The sequence below is a fragment of the Callithrix jacchus genome, chromosome 5 (assembly GCF_049354715.1).
Source record: "Callithrix jacchus isolate 240 chromosome 5, calJac240_pri, whole genome shotgun sequence".
Classification (NCBI taxonomy): domain Eukaryota; kingdom Metazoa; phylum Chordata; class Mammalia; order Primates; family Cebidae; genus Callithrix; species Callithrix jacchus.
In genome coordinates, this window is record NC_133506.1 from 84,529,118 (window position 1) to 84,553,122 (window position 24,005).

At 38.8% G+C, this 24,005-nt stretch overlaps 1 protein-coding gene across 50 annotated transcripts in view; it reads left to right on the top strand.

The window, feature by feature from the left end:
* Positions 1–24,005, top strand: part of NCOR1 (nuclear receptor corepressor 1) — a 177,086-nt gene that overhangs the window by 87,962 nt on the left and 65,119 nt on the right. For 36 of the 50 annotated variants that reach the window (XM_078373202.1, XM_078373201.1, XM_078373199.1 and 33 more), the window contains 4 exons: positions 8,396–8,522; positions 14,836–15,391; positions 18,099–18,228; positions 23,485–23,680. In XM_078373202.1, coding sequence (XP_078229328.1) covers positions 8,396–8,522; positions 14,836–15,391; positions 18,099–18,228; positions 23,485–23,680 — 1,009 coding nt within the window. The remainder of the gene's footprint in view (positions 1–8,395; positions 8,523–14,835; positions 15,392–18,098; positions 18,229–23,484; positions 23,681–24,005) is intronic. The other 14 variants (XM_078373209.1, XM_078373218.1, XM_078373233.1 and 11 more) reach the window with 1 other exon arrangement.

The following is a 24,005-nucleotide window of genomic DNA, read 5'->3' on the forward strand; positions in this document are numbered from 1 at the left end:
AGGTTGAATTGAAAACTTTAGGCTGGATGCAGTGGCTCACACCTGTAATCCCAGGACTTTGGGAGGCCAAGGTGGGAGGACCAAGAGGTCAACAGATCGAGACCATCCTGGCCAATATGGTGAAACACTGTCTCTACTAAAAATAGAAAAATCAGTGCTGTCTTCAGCAGCACATATACTAAAAATACAAAAATTAGCTGGGTGTGGTGGCACGTGCCTGTAGTCCCAGCTACTCAGGAGGCTGAGGGAGGAGACTCGCTTGAACTTGGGAGGCAGAGGTTGCAGTAAGCCAAGATCTCGTCACTGCACTCCAGCCTCGATGACAGAACGAGACTCTGTCTCAAAAAAAAAAAGCCTTTGGAGGCCAAGGCAGGCAGATCTCAAGGTCAGCCTCACCAACATGGTGAAACCCTGTCTCTGCTGAAAAGTCAAAAATTAACTGGGCATACTGGTGCGTGCCTGTAATCCCAGCTAGTCAGGAGGCTTAGGCAGGAGAATCGCTTGAACACAGGGGGCAGTTGTTCCAGGGAGCCAAGATTGCGCTACTGTACTCCAGCCTGGGTGACAGAGCGAGACTGCATCTCAAAAAAAAAAAAAAGAGAGAACTTTAGTTGGAGGTCTGTTGATAATATCAAGTGAATTGATTTGGTATATTAGACATTTTTTCAGAGAGAAGATTCCATGGTATAAATATTAATAACCAAGGAGCATAACATATTGGAAATTCCTTAAGAAGAAAGTTCCAGTGTAGTGGTTGTCAAAGGCCATTGAGCCTTTTGATGATTCCATAAGGTCAAGACCGTTTTCTTAAAAATTTCTATCAAATATGATTTACTTTTTTTCATTATGTGACATTTGCATTTATGGTGTCAAAGCTGTGGTAGATAAACTTGCTGATGCTTTAGTATAAATCTTGGCATGGAACCAAACCAGTGTATTTTTCATCTCCGAGCACTTGCAGTTTTTTCTTAAAATGTCATTTAAGAATGTCCTTGATGATGCAATAAAAGTTAGTTTTATTAAATCTCATCCCTAAGTATGTCTTTTTATACTTAGTGTCATGTAATGGGAAGTAAACATAAAATTCTTCTGCTCTATACTAAAATATAATGGTTCTCTCAAGGAGAAACACTTTGGCAATTGTTTGAGTTCTAAGCTGCACTAGCCTTCCCTTTATCATGAAATGTCATTTTAGACTGAAAGAATGACAGACAAACTATGTTTTCAGACTGGTATATTTGGCAGACATTTTCTTGAAAACTAATGAATGAGCCTGTCTTTCAAAGAAAATAACTGTTAATGTTTGTTGCCACTTTAAAATATTTGAGCTTTCAAGCGAAACAATGAGAATTTTGGAAAATATGTTTCTCTAACCATGAGCTTCACACTTCATTACAGATTTTCTGATGGGATCAGTGGTAATAATAGCAAGTGTGATAGTTGTTACTGTGTGATGAAATTTTTTCTCAATTTGAAAAACTTGCTTAACTCAATACTTTCCAAATGGCTATTTCATGATGTTGTAATGTGATATGGTTTGGCTGTGTCCCCACCCAAATCTCATCTTGAATTGTAGCTCCCACAATTACTATGCATTGTGGAAGGGATCCAGTGGGAGATAACTGAATCATGGGGGCAGGTCTTTTCTCCTGCTGTTCTCATAATAGTGAATAAGTCTCTTGAGATCTGATGGTTTATAAAGAGGAGCTTCCCTGCACAAGCTCTGTTTTTTTTGCCTGCTGCTATCTATGTAAGATGTTACTTGTTCCTCCTTTCCTTCTGCTATGATTGTGAGGCCTCCCCAGCCATGTGGTACTGTAAGTCTTTTAAGCCTTTTTTTTTCTTCCCAGTGTCAGGTATGTCTTTATTAGCAGTGTGAAAACAGACTAATACAATAAATTGGTACCAGTAGTGTCAGCGTTGCTGAAAAGATACCTGAAAATGTGGAAGCAACTTTGGAACTGGGTAACAGGCAGAGGTTGGAACAGTTTGGAGGGCTCAGAAGAAGACAGGAAAATGTGGAAACGTTTGGAACTTCCTAGAGACTTGTTGAATGGCTTTGACAAAAATGCTAATAGTGATAAGAACAATAAGGTCCAGGCTGCAGTGGTCTCAGATGGAAATGAGGAACTTTTTGGGAACTGGATCAAAGGTGACTCTTGTTATGTTTTAGCAAAGAGACTGGCAGAATTTTGCCCCTGCCCGAGAGATTTGCATAACTTTGTACTTGAGAGAGATGATTTAGGGTATCTGGCAGAAGACATTTCTAAGCAGCAAAGCATTCTAGAAGTGGCTTGGGTGCCATTAAATGCATTCAATTTTATAAGGGAAGCAGAGCATAAAAGTTTGGAAAATTTGCAGCCTGACAATGTGATAGAAAAGAAAATCCCATTTCTGAGGAGGAATGCACGCCTGCTGCAGAAATTTGTGTCCATAATGAGGAGCTGAATGTTAATTTCCAAGACAATGGGGAAAATTTCTGCAGGGCATGTCAGAGGTCTTTATGGCAGCCCCTCCCATCACAGGCCTATAGGCTGAGGAGGAAAAAGTGCTTTCCTGCCCTGGGCTCAGGATGCCCCTGCTATTTGCAGCCTCAGGACTTGGTGCCTTGCATCCCAGTCACTCTAGCCATGGCTGAAAGGGGCCAAAGTATAGCGTAGGCCATGACTTCAGAGGGTGCAAGCCCCAAGCCTTGGCAACTTCTATGTGGTGTTGAGCCTGTAGGAGAAGGCCCTTGACACAGAAGTCAAGTATTGAGATTTGGGAACCTCTGCCTAGATTTCAGAGGATGTATGAATATACCTGGATATCCAGGCAGAAGTTTGCTGCAGGGGTGGGGCACTCATGGAGAAACTCTGCTAGGGCAGTGCAGAAGGGAAATGTGGGATTGGAGCCCCCACACAGAGTCCCTAGTAGGGCATCACCTAATGGAGCTGTGAGATGAGGGCCGCCATCCTCCAGACCCCAGAATGGTAGATGCACCTATAGCTCACCAAAAGTGAGCTGGAAAAGCCACAGACACTCAACCCCAGCCTGTGAAAACACCCAGGAGGAAGGCTGTACCCTGCAAAGCCACAGGGTCAGAGTGGCCCAGGACCATGGGAACCCACCTCTTGCATAAGCATGACCTGGATGTGAGACATGGAGTCAAAGGAGATCATTTTGGAGCTTTAAGATTTGATTGCCCTGCTGGATTTCAGACTTGAATGGGCCCTGTAGCCCCTTTGTTTTGGCCAATTTCTTCTTTTTGGAATGGCTGTATTTACCCAATGTCTGTGTCCCCATTGTATCTAGGAAGTTACTATCCTCCTTCTACTTTTATAGGCTCATAGACGGAAGGGACTTCCCTTGTCTCAGATGAGATTTTGGCTGTGGACTTTGGGTTAATGCTGAAATAAGACTTTGGGGGACTGTTGGGAAGGCATGGTTTGATTTGAAATATAAGGACATGAGATTTGGGAGGGGGCCAAATGATGTGGTTTGGCTGTGTCCCCACTGAAATCACATCTTGAATTGTGGCTCCCATAATTCCCATGTGTTATAGGAGGGACCCAGTGGGAGATAATTGAATCGTGTGGCAGGTCTTTCTTATGCTGTTTTTGTGATAGTAAATAAGTCTTACAAGACCTGTTGGTTTTATAAAGAGGAGTTACCCTGCACAAGCTCTTTTTTTTTTTTTTTGCCTACTGCAATCATGTAAGACGTTATTTGCTCCTCCTTGCCTTTTGCCATGATTGTGAGGCCTCCCTAGCCATGTGGAACTGTAAGTTCATTAAACCTCTTTTTCTTCCCAGTCTTGAGTATGTCTTTATCAGCAGCATGAAAATGGACTAATACATAATGGATCATGCATTGATAAAAGATTGATAATTATTTTTAATATACCAAAATGTAAGATAGATTATAGATTTTAACAGAGTATAAAGGCTTCCTTGATAGGGTATCAGATTTCATATTGTAACTAACCTATAAGAAGTGACACTTGCTGAGTTTTGATACAGTATCAAAAAATAATATCTGTAAGTATCTGAAAAATCTGTTAAAATACTCTTCCCTTTTCCAACTACCTATCTGTGTGAGGCTACATTGTTTGTATATACTTCAACCAAAATATTAGATGACTTAATCTAATCTACAGATTAGATCATATGTGGGTGCACTTTTGGGAATTCTGCTGTTTCTGTTAGATCAGACGTGGAAGAGATTTCCAGAAAGGAAAGGTTTTGCCACTTTTTTAGTAAGTCATTTTTTGTTTTGGAAAATGGTTACTTTTTGTTAAAAGTAAGTTCTTTGTGGGTTTATATTGCTTTTAATGAATTAAAAATTTAAAGTTTTCTTAGTTTTAATTTCTGATATAATAAATATCTATCTGGCTGTCTGTCTATATTTCTCTCATAAAGAAAAGCTCTTTCTTTAGCTGGGCACAGTGGCTTATGTCTGTAATAACAGCACGTTGGGAGGCTGAGGCGGGCAGATCACTAGGTCAAGAGATGGAGATCATCCTCTGGCCAACATGGTGAAACCTTGTCTCTACTAAAAATAGGAAAATTATCTGGGCGTGGTAGTGTGTGCCTGTAATCCCAGCCACTCAGGAGGCTGAGGTAGTATAATCATGAGAACCACTTGAACCCGGGAGATGGAGGTTGCAGTGAGTTGAGATTCTGCCATTGCACTCCAGCCTGGCAACAGAGCAAGACTCGATCTCAAAAAGAAAAAGAAAAGTTCTTTGTGGCTTTTAATACTAAGAGTGTTGATCCTTAGACCAAAAATTTGAGAATTATTAACGTGTGATCGTGAAGCTACTAAGATTTGAATTTATTAAGAGGATACAAAGCATAACATTGACTAATTTAAAAGGGTATATACAAAGGGACTTTCAGGTTAATAAGAAAGTGAGAGTTAAAAATATGCTATAGCAACCAAAAGATGAAAAAAGTCTACTGACAAGATAAAGACCTGACTTCACGAGGTAACATTCAAAATGTTTTGAGACAAAATGAAGTAAAGAATGAATCAGATATGTTTTTAAAATATAAATGTTATATTAGTCATGGTCCTTCTGAGAAACAAAACTTAACAGGATGTGCGCATGCATATATATATATAAGAGAGAGAGAGAGAGATTGAGATTTAAGGAACTGGCTCACATGATTGTGGAGGGTTGGTGAGCCCACTGTCTGATAGGATAGGCTGGTTCACTGGAGACTCTGGGAAGAGTTGCAGTTGGACTCCAAAGGCAGTTTTCCTGGTAGAATACCTTCTTACTCCAGGAATCCAGTCTTTGTTCCATTAAGCTTTTTAATTGATTGGAAGAGGCCCACCCACATTATGGGGGGTAATCTGTTTTTCTCAGAGTCCACTGATTTAAATTTAAATGTTAATACCATCTAAAAGAAAAATCTGCACAGAAACTTCCATAATAAGATTCCACCAGATATCTGGGTACTATGGCCCAGCCAAGTTAACACATAAAATTAACCACCACAAACATCTTTCCTCTAATTATTTTGATCACAATTAAAATAATAGGGACAGCAGACTTCAAGTGTTTATCTAGAATGTTTTATCTTTTAAAAATAGATCTCAAGAAAACATGCAAAATGTCTAATATCTATCAAATCTCAGTAGTAGATACATGGGTGTTTTCTTTCTTTTTTTTGAGACGGAGTCTCACTCTGTCTCCCAGGTCGAAGTGGAGTGGCGTGATCTTGACTCACTGCAGCCTCTGCCTCCTGGTTTCAAAGGATACTCCTGCCTCAGCCTTCCCAGTAGCTGGGATTACAGGCGTGCACCACCACGCCAGACTAATTTTTGTATTTTTAGTAGATACAAGGTTTCACCATGTTGGCCAGGCTGGTCTCGAATTCCTGGCCTCAAGTGATCTGCCCACCTTGGCCTCCCAAAGTGCTGGGATTATAGGAGTGAGCCACTGGGCCTGGCCATGAGCCACTGCACCTGGCATGTTTCTCTATGTTTGACTATCATATATTAAAGAAAATACTTGACAACATAGTGGATTATTGCATGTGAACAGAAGGTTGTTGTAGTAGTGTAAAAAGTTGTCTCTTCCTTAGTTACCAGTTAAAGGACCAAACAGAATGGGTTGATATTGGCAAGAGAGGGACATACACTGGGCACATACATAATAACATCATCCATATATAATCATATATATAATAATATTCCATATATATAATATCAGCTGGGCACAGTCAGTCACGCCTGTAATCTCAGCACTTTGGGAGGCCAAGATGGGAGGATTGATTGAGGCCAGAGGTTCCACACTAGTCTGGGCAACAAAGCAAGACCTTATATTCAAAAACAAACAACAGTAGCTATTATCTAATCTGTTGAAATTCATGGAATCTTCTGAAAGTTTTTAAAAAAAGGTGTAGCCTCTGTGTCTCTGGGATTCTTTTGCATTCCTACTGGAGACATAGAAATAAATATTTTAGCCTTCAGAATTTCAACTAATTCTCTAAGTATGATATTAGAAAATGATTTTTTAACTTGAGTTAATTAATATTTTAGGCTAGATCCTAAATACCATCCTCATAAGAATGTTGAGTAGACGTATGGGTAATTTTTAACAGAGCAATGATATATTTTCCTCTCCTGAAGAATCTCACTGGGAGAAGCTGACAGCTGATATGAAGTGAAATGTAGGCTCTGTAAGGGGCACAGAACAGAGGACCACCAGGGCTGGGACTTCCAGAACCCTGGGTCTGCAAACAGAGAAGATATTAAGGCTTCTTTTTAGTACCATGAAGTTATGAGTATAATGTAAAAAGCTAATGTCTTACATTTAAATGTGTATACAAGTCCTCTTGTGGATATGAGACCCCAGTAGAAGAATGAGCAATTTTCCAATAAACATAGTTTGCAGAAGGTAGCATACTATTTTTTAGAAAAAGGAATTATTAAAAATTTTTTTTTTTTTTTTTTTTTTTTTTTGAGACAGGTTCTCACTGTGTCACCCAGCCTGGAGTTCAGTGGTATGATCATGGCTCACTGCAGCTTCAGCCTCTTGGGTTCAAGTGATCTTCCTGCCTCAGTCTCTTGTGTAGCTGGGACTTCAGGAGAGTACCAGCACACACAGCTAATTTTTAAATATTGTTTATAGGATCAAGGGTCTGACTTTCTTGCCCAGGCTTCTTGCAAACTCCTGGGTTCAAGCAGTCCTCTCACAGTACTGGGATTACAGGCATGAGCCACTGTGCTTGGCTGAATTTGTCCTTTTTTACAGTAAAATAAATTGGGCCAGGCATGGTGACTCATGCCTGCAATCCCAACACTTTGGGAGGCTGAGGCTGGCAGATTGCCTGAGCTCAGGAGTTTGTGACCAGCCTGGGCAACACGGTGAAACCCTGTCTCTCCTAAAATACAAAAAATTAGCCAGGCGTAGCGGCATGTGCCTGTAGTCCCAGCTACTTGGGAGGCTGAGGCAGGAGACTTGCTTGAACCCAGGAGGCAGAGGTTGCAGTGAGCCAAGATTGCACCACTGCACTCCAGCCTGGGTGTCAGAGCACCACTCTGTCTCAAAAAAAAAAAAAAATAAGAAATTGAGTGGTTAAAAGAAATTCAGTAGTAATACCAATGATGAATTGTTGCCTATAAAATTGCATAATTCTTAATGCTAGTGAAGGAAATTTCTTACAGCATTATTTATACCATAAGTTGAAAATTACTGAAATGCCTTAAAATAGGAAAATTTTAATTATATGTCAATATAAAATGTATGTCCACATTATATCAACATAATGTTTTCATGGGATCATTAATAAAAATAATTTTGAAGAATTTGTAACAGATATGTTCAGCTCATGGCTACATTATGTTAAGAAAGTAGAATATGTAACTACATAGGGCTTTCCTGGTTGTGTTTACGTGTACACATAAATATTTATATTCATGTATATGCATCTGAAAGATTGAAAGGAAATGTACCAGTATACTTAGAATCTCTTACTATTGGAATAATGAGTAGTGATTTTTGTAGTGTTATGTCTTCTACATTTAAAGGTGGTATATGTTATCTTTAGAAAATAAATATATATATTGTTTTTATTAGAAAGATACATTATCTAGAGTGAGTGAAAAGCATAGAGAGATGTGATTTTTGGCTATTTCTACATGTATAGTGGTGAATAGTTCCAAAAATGGGTTAGATGTAACTTTTGATCTGTTTGATAAAGGTGAGCCGTATACACAAAATTTGGCCAGTTAGTGATTACGCAGAGATATTTGTCTGCACTTTAACCAGAACTGTTTTGAAATGTGTGACCTCCTTGTCTGGTATGTGTGTGTTTATTAGTGTTCTATGTTACTTCAGAAATGAATTATTTGTTTTTCCTTTTTAGTTATTTAAATCAAATAATACTCTTTACTCCTTTAGGCTTCACGAAAACCTCGTGAAGAGCGAGATGTGTCTCAGTGTGAAAGTGTTGCTTCCACCGTTTCTGCTCAAGAGGATGAAGATATTGAAGCCTCCAATGAAGAAGAAAATCCAGAAGACAGCGAAGGTATCTCAAAATTTTAAGTTTAGTTGTGACATCTGCTATCCTGAATAAATAATTTTTAGTCATTTGACTCTGTAGGAATATTGCTTCATTGAGGAAACAATGTGCCAGTGTTTTCATGGTGAGGAGACTTCAAACTTGAACATAATGTTTTTATTCATTTAATCACAAATATTTATTTAGCACCTAAGATGGTCCAGAAGATCTTGGAAATGGCAGTCCTGCTTCAGACATCAAGTGCCAACATCAATAAAATATCTGTGTGTCTATGTCATTGCCACATTTATTTGTTCAATTAGTTAGTATCATCAGTTATGTTTCTCTTTATTGCCTTGAGTTTGATTTATTTTCCTATTTTTACAAAGATTTGTATGTACTATATTAATGTTTTTATGTAAAAATAATTAATGACCCTAGAAGCAACAATAGAAAAAAAAAATCAACCCACGAAAACTAAGGAAATTTAAGAAATAATGTCTCTTTGTCATTTAAACAAATTAATGACAAGTTCATGAAAAAATATTTTCTTGATTATTTTGGTTAAAAAAAAGATATCTAATTTATTTCAGTTTATACTCTGATTAAAGTTTCTGTGGATTTTTTTTGTAAATTGACTGCTTCTGATGTGGGGATTTTTATAATGCTTTTAGTAGCTGTTCATATATATTAAACATGTTCCTGTTTTGTATATGCAGATAATTTTTTCCTTCTCATTTCCCTTTTGTTTTGCTTTTAAATTACCTTTGCTTAAACTTTGTGTAATTAGAGTTGTATTATCTTTTCCTTTATAGGGTCTTTATTTTATATAAGCTTTAAAAGTTCTACATTCTCCAGGTTTATTAATACTAGATTTTGGGTTTTTTTCCTATAGATTATTCTTGTTGGCTTTAAACTAAACTTGTGTTGAAATGGGTTTTGGCTTTGAACAACCCCTAATCCTAAGCTTTTTTTGGGAGGGTTTGTGAAAAATGAGGTGGTCTTTAGTAAGAGTATTAGAGCAGGCTCATCCTAGGGTAAGGTAAGAGCGCTGCAAACAGTGAAGGTAGTTTTCTGTGTTTACGGCACTTCCAGAGAGGTGGTCAGAGTCTCTTGGTTTTAATGGGTTTGTTTCTGGTGGCTAGTATTCCCTGGGGTTATAAATGTTAATGAAGCCTGGAGGTTAATAAACCTCCTCAGGCTGCCATAACAAAATACCACAGATTGGGTGGCTTCAACAACTGAAAAGAATTTTCTCACAGTTGTGAAGGCTGTACGTCCAAGATCAAGGGGCTGGCACAGTTGCTTTCTGATGAGGGCTGTCTTCCTGGCTTGCAGATGGCCAGCCACCTCCTTACTTTGTCCTTACATGGCCTTTCCTTTGTGTGTGCCCATTCCTGGTGTATCTTCCTCATATGAAGACAGCTCCTACTGGATTAGACCCCGCCCCCCCATTATGACCTCATTTAACCTTAACCACCTCCTTCAAGGCCTTGTCTCCAAATAAAGTTACATTGTGGGTTAGGGCGTCAACCTGAGAATTTTGATGGGGAGGGGCACAATTCAGTCCATAACAAAGCCCAAGTCCATTATTAATATGTCCATCTGATCAAGGGTAGGGTGGCACTATCACATCTGCTCAATCATCTAGAAGAGTTTCCTCTTAAGAGGAAATGAATTTCCCAGTAGAATTTTAGGATTTCTCCTCCTTTTGACTTAACTTCGTTTGGAAAGTGTCAAGACAAGAACATAAATGCAGTTTATGTGACTTATGATCTCATACTTATTCCTAATCTTAATGAGACACTTCAGATGCACTGTTTATTGTGTGGCAAGTCTCTTGCTGATTAAAGAATGAAGGTAGCTGCTGAAGGGAGGTTTCCTGTGTCTGTTTCCTAAAACACATCTGACTCTGTATCTTTCATGATTAGAAGAATTAAATTAGAGAGACCAGGACTTCACTAAAATTTGGATTTGCTCTTGTTCTCTTTTTCTACATCATTCTTAAAGGTTTTTTTTTTTTTTTCCTGTATCTTTAGAAAAAAAAATACTCATGTTTGGCTGTTGCTTAGTGAAACATTATGCCTTGGAAATCTTCCTACTCTTTTGTGGCTTGGAAGAAGAAAATTGGAAAATGCTTATGTCAAATGATATCATCTGCTGTATAATCACCAACATGTCTTCTAAAATTTTGAAGATAAATGCCTTGTTAGTTTGCCCTTGGATTTGGGGCTTTCTACCACTATCTAAATAGAAAAGAAGGTTAAGTCAGGCTTTTTGTTAGCTTTTCATTGCTTTAGTAGGATCTTTCAATAACAGTAATGGCTGCCATATATTAAAACCTTGTTACATGTGAGGTACTGTTCTGAGTTATTTGCTTGTCTGTCTTTTGCTTTATTTTGGAAACTTGAACTCTCATCTGGATTCCAGGCTCATATATCTAATCATGTACTCAGTATTTCCATTTGGATTCCTAAGAGCCATCTCATAGTTAACATCCAAAGCAAACTCTTGTGTGTCTACCACCACAAGCTGCTTTTCCCTCTAGTCTTTCCCTATATCAATAAATTTGCTTTTCTTTAGTCTCTTTGAATTGGAATCTTATCTCGATAGCTCCTATCCTGCTTCTGAGGAGCCCTCATTGCAGTAGTTTTTTGATTAGTTTCTTGCTGCTTTTGTTCCATTCTATTTATTTATTTTTACAGATGAGGTCTCGCTCTGTCACCAAGGCTGGAGTGCAGCGGCTCGATTGTGGCTCACTGCAGCCTCTAACTCCTAGGCTTAAGTGATTTTCCCACCCTCATCTTCCCAAGTAACTGGGACCATAGGCATGCACCACCATACCTAATGTACTTTTTTTACTTTTTGTAGAGACAAGGTCCATTCTGTTTTTTTCTTCCATAGCAGCTCAAGTAGTTCTTATAATGTAAATCAAATCTTGTTTCTTCTTTAGTACAAATTCTGTAATACTTTCCCATCTCAGTAAGAATAAAGACCCAAGGCCTTACTGTGATTTATGAGGCTCTGCATGAACTGACTTTGTACCTTTGTACCTCTGTGAACTTTCTGCCAATCTTTTTTGTTTGCCTTCTCTGCTCCAACCATACTGTCCTCTTTGCTGTTCCTGGGCAAACCAACCCCTACTTCAGGAGTCTTTGTGCTTTCTAATCCCTCTACCTGAAATGCTCTTCCCCACCATGTGCCCACAGCTCATTCTCTCATTTCCTTGAGTCCTCTGTTCAGATACCACTTTATTCTATAAAACCTCCTCACCTACTTCTTTCTCAGTTTTGTTTTTTAGTCACTGCACTGATCACCACCTGATATATCACTTTGTTTGTTTGTTTTGAGACAGGGCCTCACTTTGTCACCCAGTGCTGAAGTATAGTGGTATAAACACAGCTCACTGCAAGCCTTGACCTCTTGGGCTCAAGTGATTCTGTTGCCTCAGCCTCCCGATAACTGGGATTACAGGTGTATGCCACCATGCCTCGCTAATTTTTAAATGTTTTTGTAGAGATGAGGTCTTACTATGTGGCCCAGGTTGGTCTTGAACACTTGGCCTCAGGCAATCCTCCTGCCTTAGCTTCCCGAAGTGCTGGGATTATAGGCGTGAGTCACCACTCCCAGCCTATATCACATATTTACAGTTTATTGTCTATTTCACACTAGAAGGTTGGCTCCATGAGAGCATCTGCTTAGATTTTTTTAAATCACTCTGTCCCCAGTACCTCAAACAGCTCCCTGCACATACATAGTTCACACTTCATCATATTTGAATGAATAAAATAATGAATTTGTAGAAGTTTTTTTATATTGCTGTAATATAAAATTAAAAAATAATTTTTTTCCCCAAATGGTTGTTTAGGGTCTCACAATCATTCATGCACTTTATAATCCAGCCAATATTTGAGTTACTGTGTGCCAGGCTATTACTTAAGTGATAGTCAAAATATATGATCTCTGTTCTTACAGAGTTTATAGCCTAGTGGAAGAAATGACCAGAAATCATTCTAATAAATAAATCATTCTAGTAAATAAATATAATTGTAACTGTAATGTGTACATGTGGTATCAGAACTATGTTAGCAAAATACAACTTTGTTAAGGAAGCCATGGAAGGCTTTCTTTTCTTTCTTTTTTTTTTTTTTTGAGTTGGAGTTTCACTCTTGTTGCCCAGCCTAGAGTGCAATGGCATGATCTTGCCTCACTGCAGTCTCCATCTCCCAGATTCAAGTGATTCTCCTGCCTCAGCCTCCCAAGTAGCTGGGAACACAGGCATGCCACACCTGGCTAATTTTGTATTTTTAGTTGAGACAGAGTTTCACTATGTTGGTCAGGCTGTTCTTGAACTCCCCACCTCACCCTCCCAAAGTCCTGGTATTACAGACTTGAGCCACTCACCCAGCCCATAGAAGGCTTTTTAAGCACGTGATATTTGAGCTGATCATCTAAGAAAAAGTAGGTGAAAGAATTTTTCAGTAAGGGTGAATGGCGTGTACAAAGTCACTGTTGTAGAAGATGCATGAGGCATTGAAAAAGCTAAAGGCCAATGTGACTTGAATTCAGAGATCTTTGTGCAAGCCAGAGAGGTTGGTGGGGGCCCACTGGGCAAGGCCTTGCAGGCCATACCAGCAATTTTGGAACTTCATCCTAACAGTAATAGGAGTCCATCAAAAATTCATGTGAGACAGAGTGGAGAGTGAGTTATGATAGTAAAATTTGGCTTTAAGATAACTCTGACTTTGTTGTAGAGAATGTTCTGAAGTTGAATGAAGAGAGTTGGTTTTGGACTAGAGTGCTAGCTGTGAAGTTGAATGGGATTGGATTAATTCAAGAGAAATTTTTACAGAGAAAATCAGTGAGCCTTGTCAAAGCAGGATATGGGGTAAATGAGAGCAGGTTTAAAAGATGACTTTTTGGCCTCTGGTTTGTTTAATTGGATAGTAAACACTAGAAAAGAATCTGATTTGGGAGTGTTTATTACATACAGCTCTAGTACAGGACATATTGAATTTGTGATGCCTTTGATATATCTAGATAAAGATGTCAAAAGCACTGAAAGTCTATTTATAGAATAATACAAACGATATGGGGAAAGATCTGTGTCTCAACATTAAATTAAAAATCTGTGACTAGAGCCTCTGTCCAGTATGGTAGCTGCTAGACACTTCTGGCTATTGAGCACTTGAAATTTGACTAGTTTAAGTTTAGATATGTAGACCGGGTGCAGTGGCTCATGCCTGTAATCCCAGCACTTTGGGAGGCCAAGGTGGGCGGATTACCAGAGGTCAGGAATTTAAGAACAGCCTAGGCAACATGGTGAAACGCTGTCTTTACTAAAAAATACAAAATAGCTGGGCGTGGTGCCAGGTGCCTATAACCCCAGCTACTCAGGAGGCTGAGGCACAAGAATCACTTGAACCCAGGACACACAAGCTGCAGTGAGCCAAGATAGCACCATTGCAATCCAGCCTGGTGACAGGGTGAGACTCTGTCTCCAAAAAAAAAAATTAGATATGCAGAATATGTAAAATACATACCAGATTTTGAAGACTTAGTACCAAAAAAAGGAAAAATAATCTTTTTATGAATTTTTTTTTTTTTTTGATATTGATTACATGTTAAAATGACATTTCACACATTGGATTAATTAAATAAATTCTACAAAATTAGCTGGGTGTGGTGGCACATACCTATAATCCCAGCTACTCAGGAGGCTGAGGTAACAGAATTACTTGAACCTGGGAGGCGGAGGTTGCAGTGAGCTAGATTGTACCATTGCACTCTAGCCTGGGTAATCAGAGCAAAAGCCCATCTCCAAAAAATAAAATTAAAAAAATACATACATACATACATATATATATATATATAGTTTAAATTAATTTGACCCATTTCATACTTTTTAAGTGTGGTCATCAGAAAAATTAAAATTACAGATGTGATTACATTATATGCCTATTGGATAGAGCTGTTCTAGAGTGTCAGTTTAGCTGGGAAAAAGGAAATTCACAGAAAGAGGCTTCTGGAAATACACCAGAATGTCATCATTTATAGGAATTTTTTTGTTTAGGTTTATCTTTCTTTGTTTTTTACTTTCATATAAATTATTTTCAGACATTAAAAGCCTTTATGCTTTTAGTTTCAGAAGGTCAAGACAATTTGATCTTTCACTTCTATATTCTGTAGGAAACTTTAGCCTTCTCAATGGCTGTAAATACTCCACTGAGGTCATCAAAGGAGTAGAATTCATCCTAAACAACTACTTTCAAGCATGGTTTCTATCACCACCTGAAACATGTTCATTATCAGATTTTTATGCTGTATCATTATCTTTAAGGTGCAGAAAATAGTTCTGATACAGAAAGTGCTCCTTCTCCTTCACCAGTTGAAGCTGTGAAGCCCAGTGAGGACAGTCCTGAAAATGCTACTTCTCGAGGAAACACAGAACCTGCGACTGAGCTTGAGCCCACTACGGAAACTGCACCCAGTACATCTCCCTCCTCAGCAGTTCCGAGTAAAAAACCAGCTGAAGATGAAAGTGTGGAGACCCAGGTGAATGACAGCATCAGTGCTGAGGCAGCAGAGCAGGTGGACGTAGATCAGCAGGAGCACAGTGCCGAAGGGGGTTCTGTTCCTGATCCCCCACCCACTACCAAAGCCGATTCTGTGGATGTTGAAATCAGGGTGCCAGAAAACCATGCATCTAAAGTTGAAGGTGATAATACCAAAGAAAGAGACTTGGATAGAGCCAGTGAGAAGGTGGAACCTAGAGAGGAAGATTTGGTGGTAGCTCAGCAAATAAATGCCCAAAGGCCCGAGCCCCAGTCGGACAATGATTCCAGTGCCACATGCAGTGCTGATGAGGATGTGGATGGAGAGCCAGAGAGGCAGAGGTGAGGCTCGTTCTCTAAGTCCTACCCTGTGCTTACTTGGCTAGTTGCTGACTGAATCACAGGGTGGTATGGCTGTAGACATGGCTCCTATATAAATATTGGCAAGTTACAGGTAGTCTGTACGATTTTAATATTGGGCTGATACTATTCTGTTTAACCAGAAACAATTGTGTGATCATTTTAATGAAACAGATTATACATTTTTTCTACATCTGTCTTGTTATGTGTATTCTGTATGATAGCAAAAAAGGGAATTTCAACTAATAAAGTTGTGAATAAAGCACAGATAACTGTTGTGCCTAAGGAGGCAGCAGTGGGATGTGGTGATGAAGGTGGAGGCTAGAGCCATTAAGGAGCTCCTGCTGCTGTAAGGCAGTGCAGTCTCAAAACAAGGCCTACTAGCCCCTACTTGTTAGATAGAAGAAAATGCTGAAAAGAAAAACACGGTCAGTGTTCTGAAAATTTTCAGAAAGCATAATTTTAATGATAATTATGACCACTTTTTTGTATCAGTTAAAATTTTAGATTGTTCATTTTTGTAATTTAAAATATCAGGTACAAAGCAGATTAATTTACAAGTTTTTTTTTTTTTTTTTTTTTTTGAGACGGAGTCTTAATCTGCTGCCCAGGCTAGAGTGCAGTGGTGCAATCTTGCTTGGCTCACTGCAGCCTCTGCCTCCTGAGTTCAAGTGTTTCTCCTGCCGCAGCCTCCCAAGCTGGCGGACACCATGCATGGCCAATTTTTGTATTTTTCATAGAGATGGGGTTTCCCATGTTGGCAAGGCTAGTCTTGAACACCTGACCTCTGGTGGTCCGCCCACCTAAGCCTCCCAAAGTGCTGGGATTACAAGTGTGAGCCACTCTGTCTGGCAATTTACAAGTATTTGTAGTCATTAAAGGTTAATTAATTATACAAAAACAGTGCATCATATCTATGGTTTTTGTAAAAATCACAGTAAAAAGATACATAATTTACAGGTATAGTTACCTCTTTATTTAATGTATTTTATTTCCTGGTGTTTCCTTTTCCTTAAAATAAATTGAATCTCCTATAAATTTAGTAGAATGTTAAATTGGTACAAATTCTAGAAGTGAATTAGATTGAAACATCACTTAATCCAAACCCAATTAAACCTTGCCCTTTTTTTTCCTTTTTAATAAGAAAAAGGAGACAAACTACTCAACAGTTAGATAAATTATCTTCAGAGTTTAGCTTTCAGAGTTTGTCTTGGTGTCTGTATTTTCAGTTAATATCCGATATATTTTATATCTTACATACTCCGTAATGAGATTTGTTACTAGAATAATATTGAGCAATATAATGCTTGATTTCTCAGAGTGTTTGTATAGTAGATGCTAGAATTTTCATCAACATGAATTGAAATAAAGTAGGCGTTCTGCTTAACTATTGATTTACCAGAAAATTTGACTGTCTTTTTCCTTCAGTTCAGAGTAATCTAGATTTTATTTTAATGGTGTCAGTCTTTAACTGCAGTAAACACAAATTGATTCAAGCTGTGTAGTCCTTTTTAAAGCATTCTTTAATTAAACATCTCATCTAAAATAAGGATTATCGGTGTTTTGTGCTGTTGGTTTTGGTAACTATACATGAAGGAAAAATTAAGACGGCAGTAATTTTAAATGTTAAACATCCTAAGAGATGAACATGACAGTAGTCTTGAAATTCAAAAATTCCTTGGAAAAATATGATGTTTTTTGACTGACACCCTAAAGTTCATACTGCTCCCAAATGATTGAAATAACACTTTCAATTTTGTATATCTTTAATATCTTCTTTATGTAGTATGTGAATTTTTAAAAATATATTCTAATTTTCTTACCAATTTATACATTTTTAAATGTTCACCTTTCCCCAGTGACCATGATAACATTGGGAAATATGACCAAACTCCTAAGACGTGACACTAGTATAAAATTGCCTCGAGTTTATATATTGGGCATCCTAAACTTGACTGTAGGTATTGGAAATATCAGCCAGTGGAGTGTGAGATGCTAGGGACTATGGTGAACAGAGGGGGGTGTGCTCATGTGAGTGGGGCAGCAGCTGCTAGGTACACAGCAGTTTGCTGCTGTGGGTGGGTGCTGATCCCATGTTGTTGATTCTTTCCATTTTTTATGAGAAGCTGGAGTCTGGAATTTTGGATGACATTTTCAATTTAGAAATTGTAGCAGCTTATTCAAATATTTAAAAAAAACACTCTGTGATTCCCAATAAAATATCCTCTAACAGGTAACTAGTTTTTAACCCATGTTAGGAGGTTTATGGTAAATTAGGACTGAACAGTTTTAAATGGACTTTGTTCAGATTGTCTTTTTGATTAGATATAGACGATTCGTATAAATTTCAACCTGTAAGTCAGTATTAGTTTTTTTCTTTTCTTTTTAATATAAAATGCTTTGTAAATTTGCATGTTTTTCTTGTGCAGGTGCTATGGTAATCTTTTATCATTTCATTTTAGTACGTGTTCTGCTGAAGTGAGTACAATATTCAGTTTCTTTATCTGGAAAATCAACTTTATAGGTTCCTTTTTCCTTAACTGTCCAAATATTTTATACAGGTTAATATATGTGTGTCCATATGTGCATGTGTATGTATGTATTAACTTACAAGAAATTATGGTGATTGTATGTTTGAGTCTTATATAAAAATGTATTCATTTATCTTTTTTTTAATTGACAATTGCAGAATGTTTCCTATGGACTCAAAGCCTTCACTGTTAAATCCCACTGGTTCTATACTAGTCTCATCCCCGTTAAAACCAAATCCACTGGACCTGCCACAGCTTCAGCATCGAGCTGCTGTTATCCCACCAATGGTAAGTTTTTATTGTGAGGAAGAAAACTGAAGTTGAAAAACAGAGACCTTTATAGAGATATTTCTTCTCTTCTTTAATTGGTTCTTGGAAAAAAAAATTGGGCTACAAAACATAACATGAAATTAATCATTGTAACTAATTCTAAGCATACGGTTCACTCTAGTGTTCAGTGTGTTAAGTATATTGACATTGTTGAGAAAATGATCCCCAAGACTTTTTCATCTTTCAAATGTGAAATTAATTAAACAACTCCTCTTCCTCCTCCTGCTAGCCACTGATAAGCACTGTTCTGCTTTCTGGTTCTGTGAATTTAACACATAGTTTAGATACCAAGGAAATATTTTGTACCACAACACTTACTATACCAAATGTGTGGTTATTTTCCTCACACTAATGAATTCTCCACCTTTTTGGACACCAGCTAGGTTCCTATAGTTTAGTTCAATTTGGGCACTGACTGCCCTGCACAATTGTCTAATACCACAAGTGTAAGGGCTCAGTACCACAGGCTACTCCCATTTCTGATGCCAGTTCTATCCAGGTTACTCACACTTCTGACTAGGCTCCAAATTGGAGATTCCTCCAACTCTCCCCTCAGGTTCCATAATCTGCTAGAATGCCTCAGAGACTTAGGAAAGTACTTTACTTATAATTACTTGTTCATTTTAAAGGATATAACTGAGAAACAGCCAAATGAAAGAGATGCATTGGGCAAGGTGTGCAGAAGGAGTGTGGAGCTTCTCCTCTCTTCCTCCTCCTGCTAGCCACTGATAAGCACTGTCACTCTCTCAACATCTTCACATGTTCACCAACCTGGAAACTCTTTAAACCCCATTGTTTGGGGTTTTTGTGAAGGCCACATCACGTAGGCGTGGTTGACTAAATCATTGGCCATTGGTGATGGGTACAGGAACCTTTAGCCCCTCTCCTCCCTCTGGAGGGTTGGAGGTGGGGTGAGCTAGGTGTAGCTGAAAGTTCCAGTCCTGGCCAGGCGCGGTGGCTCAAGCCTGTAATCCCAGCACTGTGGGAGACCGAGGCGGGTGGATCACGAGCTCAACAGATCGAGACCATCCTGGTCAACATGGTGAAGCCTCGTCTCTACTAAAAATACAAAAAATTAGCTGGGCATGGTGGCACGTGCTACTCAGGAGGCTGAGGCGGGAGAATTGCCTGAACCTCGGAGGCGGAGGTTGCAGTGAGCCGAGATCGTGCCATTGCACTCCAGACTGGGTAACGAGTAAAACTCCATCTCAAAAAAGAAAGTTCCAGTCCTTGCTGGGCATGTGATGCCCACCTGTATTCCCAGCTATTTGGGAGACTGAGGCAAGAGGATTGCAAGTTCAAGCCCAGCATGGGCAAAATGTTGAGAGACATCCTACCATAAGCCCCAAAGAAGTTCCAGCCTCTTGCCTTGTGGTCGTTTGGGCTCCCAGCCCTTATTCTGAGGCCATCTAGATGCCCCCAGCCAGGAGTCATCTTGTTAGCATACAAAAGACACTCTTACTGCTTTGAAAATTCTAAGATTTGAAACAAAGAAAAGTCTTTGGAAGAGAGACCAAATAATTTTTATTGTATCACACTATGTCATATAAATGAAATTATACAGTATTTGTCATTTTGTGATAGGCTCATTTCACTCAGTATAATGTCCTTTAAGTATATTTAGCACGTCCCAGAATTTCTTTCTTTTTAAAGGCTTAGTGGTACTCCATTGTATCTGTACATCACATTTTATTCATTCATCCATTGATGGACATTTGGGTTGCTTCCACCTCTGCACTATTGTGACTAGTACCTCTGTGGTCAGTCCTTGATTTTAGTACCTTGGTTTTTCTTATATCCTCCTTTGCTGGGCTTGGGTTAGGGAGTGCTAAGACATATGGGTGAGAAGGGTAGGAAGATGCTGAGTCTAACTTTAAACTCTTATAGATAACCAAAATTTATATCCTTAGTGCATTGATTTTTCAAATGACTTGTGATGATTGATTGAAATGGTCATTTCCAGGTAAGAAAAAAAAATTATAATGCTCTAGCCATAAATATTAGTAAGTCCTGTTTTTGTTTGCCACCATAGCAATAAGGAGCCATAAAACTGTAGTAGCATTAAGCATATAATTAGGTTTTGAAAATTTAGAATGGAGATTATGGCTAGCTCTAGTATTCAATTTTAAGTGTAGTTTGTTTATTTTTATTTATTTATTTATTTGTTTTATTATTTAAAAATTTTTTTTTTTTTTGAGACGGAGTTTCGCTCTCGTTACCCAGGCTGGAGTGCAATGGCACGATCTCGGCTCACTGCAGCCTCCGCCTCCTGGGTTCAGGCAATTCTCCTGCCTCAGCCTCCTGAGTAGCTAGGATTACAGGCACACGCCACCATGCCCAGCTAATTTTTTGTGTTTTTAGTAGAGACAGGGTTTCACCATGTTGACCAGGATGGTCTCGATCGGTTGACCTCGTGATCCACCCGCCTCGGCCTCCCGAAGTGCTGGGATTACAGTCTTGAGCCACCGCGCCCGGAGTGTAGTTTATTTTTATATTTTACCTTAATTTACAGATTTCAAGTCATTTTTATTTACATTTTACCTTAACAATCTGTATAAATTTGACTCATTTTTGATACTAAATTCCAATCTTTGGGTATTGTTCTTTTCTTTAGTTATGTCCTCTTTATTCAAATATTTAAAGCTTTTGCTTTATTCAAATATGTATTTTCTGTCTTAAATAATAATTGGTAAAACGTAGTTAATTATGTTCTTATTATAAAAAGATCATTAAATATTTGTTCATTCATTGATTCATTCAAATGAACACTTATTGAGTGATTAGTTTAAGACAATGTTCTTCGTATTGTGGAGAATATAAACATGTATCTCCTCTTATTTTAAAAAACTAAATTTAGGGACTGGTCTGCATAATAAAGCAAAGAGGCTGGGTGTGGTGGCTTACGCCTGTAATCCCAGCACTATTGGGAGGCCGAGGCGGGTGGATTGCTTGATCGCAGGAGTTCCAAGACCAGCCCTGGCAACATGGTGAAACCCTGTTTCTATACACACACACACACACACACACACACACACACAGACACACACACACGAAAGTTAGCTCGGCATGGTGACATGCATCTGTGGTTGGGAGGTTGAGGTGGGAGGATTGCTTGAGCTTGAGAGTTTGAGGTTGTGGTGAGGTGAGTTGGTGCCAGTGCACTCTAGCCTAGGTAAAAAATCGAGACACTGTCTCAAAACAAAACAAAACAAAAGCATAAAAAAATTACCGCAAAGGTTAAAATTAATTAAAATGTGATGCTGTATTAGGTTAAAAATGCTATGGATGTTTTGGAGAAGAGGGAGTATCTTCTTAATCAGCCTTAAAAAAGAAAGAAATTCTGGCACATGCTTAACGAAGACCCTGCATAAGAAATAATATTTTCGGGGGTCCAAAGTGGCTCCGGCCGGAGGTTGTGGCACTTGCGAAGGCGAGGTCATGAGTTCAAGGCTAACCTGAGCAACCTTATTAGCTCAAACTGATTGGCAAAAAAAAAAAAAAAAAAAGAAATAATATTTTCATTGGATCAAAACAGCTCATTTGGCTTTATGGCAAAAGGAGGAGAAACCATATTTAAGTGTATGACAAAGCACAAAGGCAAGAAAGTTAGGGGTTTTAGGATCAGTGATGCTGGGGAAAAACTATGGAAGTCTTCAGTTACCAGATTCTAAAAAAGTCAGATCTCTAGGGCATACTAGTGATATCTGTTATTCATGAAGTATTTAATCATGGACTGTGTTCTGGGCAATTTTTTTTTTAATACAAAAATTAACTCAAGATTTCTGGGCTATTTTTTTAAGTATTGGGTAAAACATCTTGGGTTCTTTTCTTCATAAAGTCAGAGAGACAGAAAAGTATCAATTTCAAACTGTGGTAAATGCTGTGTACTGTGAAAGCAATGAACAGGCTGCAATGAGAAGGAAAATGGGGAGGGAATCACTATGTTTTATTGGATGGTTATGGATGACCTATCTTAAGAACAGTCCATATCTGTCCTAAGAGAATGGCTATGTGAATCAATTGGTTGTGGGAGAGGAGGAGATGGCAGTCAGGGATGGCTGCCAGGTTTCTGGCTAAAGCACCTGAGGTTCCATGTCTAAAATGTAGAACAACTGAAGAAGAAGAATGGAGTTTAGAAAATGGGAAGTTCCCTTCTTATTTTAAGTTCTGAGCTTCCTTGAGATATTCAAGTGAAGTTGTTAGGTAGGCCATTTTATATGAGTGTGGAACTTGGAGAAGGTGTCTTGAGGAAATAGAAAATTTGTGAATCATTAACAAATGGATGGCATTTAAATCAACATAAATGGATGTTATCTGCTGGGCACAGTGGCTCACACCTATAATCCCAGCACTTTGGGAGGCTGAGACGAGCAGATCAGTTGAGGCTAGGAGTTTGAGACCAGCCTGGCCAACACGACGAAAACCCTTCTTTACCAAAAAATAGAAAAATTATCTGGATGTGGTGTTGCACACCTATAATCTCAACTACTTAGGAGCCCGAGGCAGGAGAATTGCTTAAACCTGGGAGGTGGAGGTTGCAGTGAGTCAAGATCGCACCACTGCACTGCAGCCTGGGCAACGATGAAATTGTGTCTCAAGAAAAAGAAAAAATACATAAATGGATGTGATCCCTGGTGAAAGAGAGATGAGGGATGGGACCTAGGGCCAAGCCACAAGGGACTTGGCTGCCATAAATTAGAATCAGACAGATGTGTTTTAATTTCTGATTTTTGATTTCTCTTATTACAGCTTGTGTGATTTATCTTGTGATCCGTTCTGAAAGAAAACTAGGTCTCACTGTGTTGCCCAGGCTGTAGTGCAATGGTGCGATCTTGGCCCTCTGCAACCTCTGCCTCTTGGGCTCAAGCTTTTCTCCTGTGTCAGCCTCCTGAGTAGCTGGGACTACAGGCGCACACCACCACACCCAGCTAAATTTTTGTATTTTTGGTAGAGACAGGGTTTCACCATGTTGGTTAGGCTGGTCTTGAACTCCTGACCTCAGGTGATCTGTCCACCTCGGCCTTCCAGAGCACTGGGATTACAGGTGTGAGCCACTACTCCTGGCCTTAAACATTATTCTTGAAGATTACTTGGATTAAAAATTGATAAAATTAATTCAACCAGTAATATGACAGAAATAAGCATTACTTGTAACAGATGGCAGTTATCACAACATTGGTTGTTGGCATATTTAGATTTATTTTCTTCCTGTAGGTATCCTGCACCCCATGTAACATACCAATTGGAACCCCAGTGAGTGGCTATGCTCTCTACCAGCGACACATTAAAGCAATGCATGAGTCAGCACTCCTGGAGGAGCAGCGGCAGAGACAAGAACAGATAGATTTGGAATGCAGAAGTTCTACGAGTCCATGTGGCACATCCAAGAGTCCAAACAGAGAGTGGGAAGGTAGGTAAAGAGAGCTATCAGCACAGATAAGTTTTATGAAGGGAAACAAAGCTAAACCCAAAAGTAGTGTTCATTGTGCTTTGTAAGTTATCAGCTTCCCAGTTGATTGTTGTATTTGTCCCTAGGAGACACCGTTCCTTAAATTGACCTCAGTTAAGCTATGAAAAAAATGTTAGTGTTATTAACTGCTAAAGGATGCCAGTAATATTTTTAGTATCATTCTAGTTAATATGAATTTTCTAATATTCATCTTTATGCCGGAAGTCATTATAAATATAGTCATGCTTTATGTTCCATTCATCTGAATTTTCAGAGTAAGTGAGAA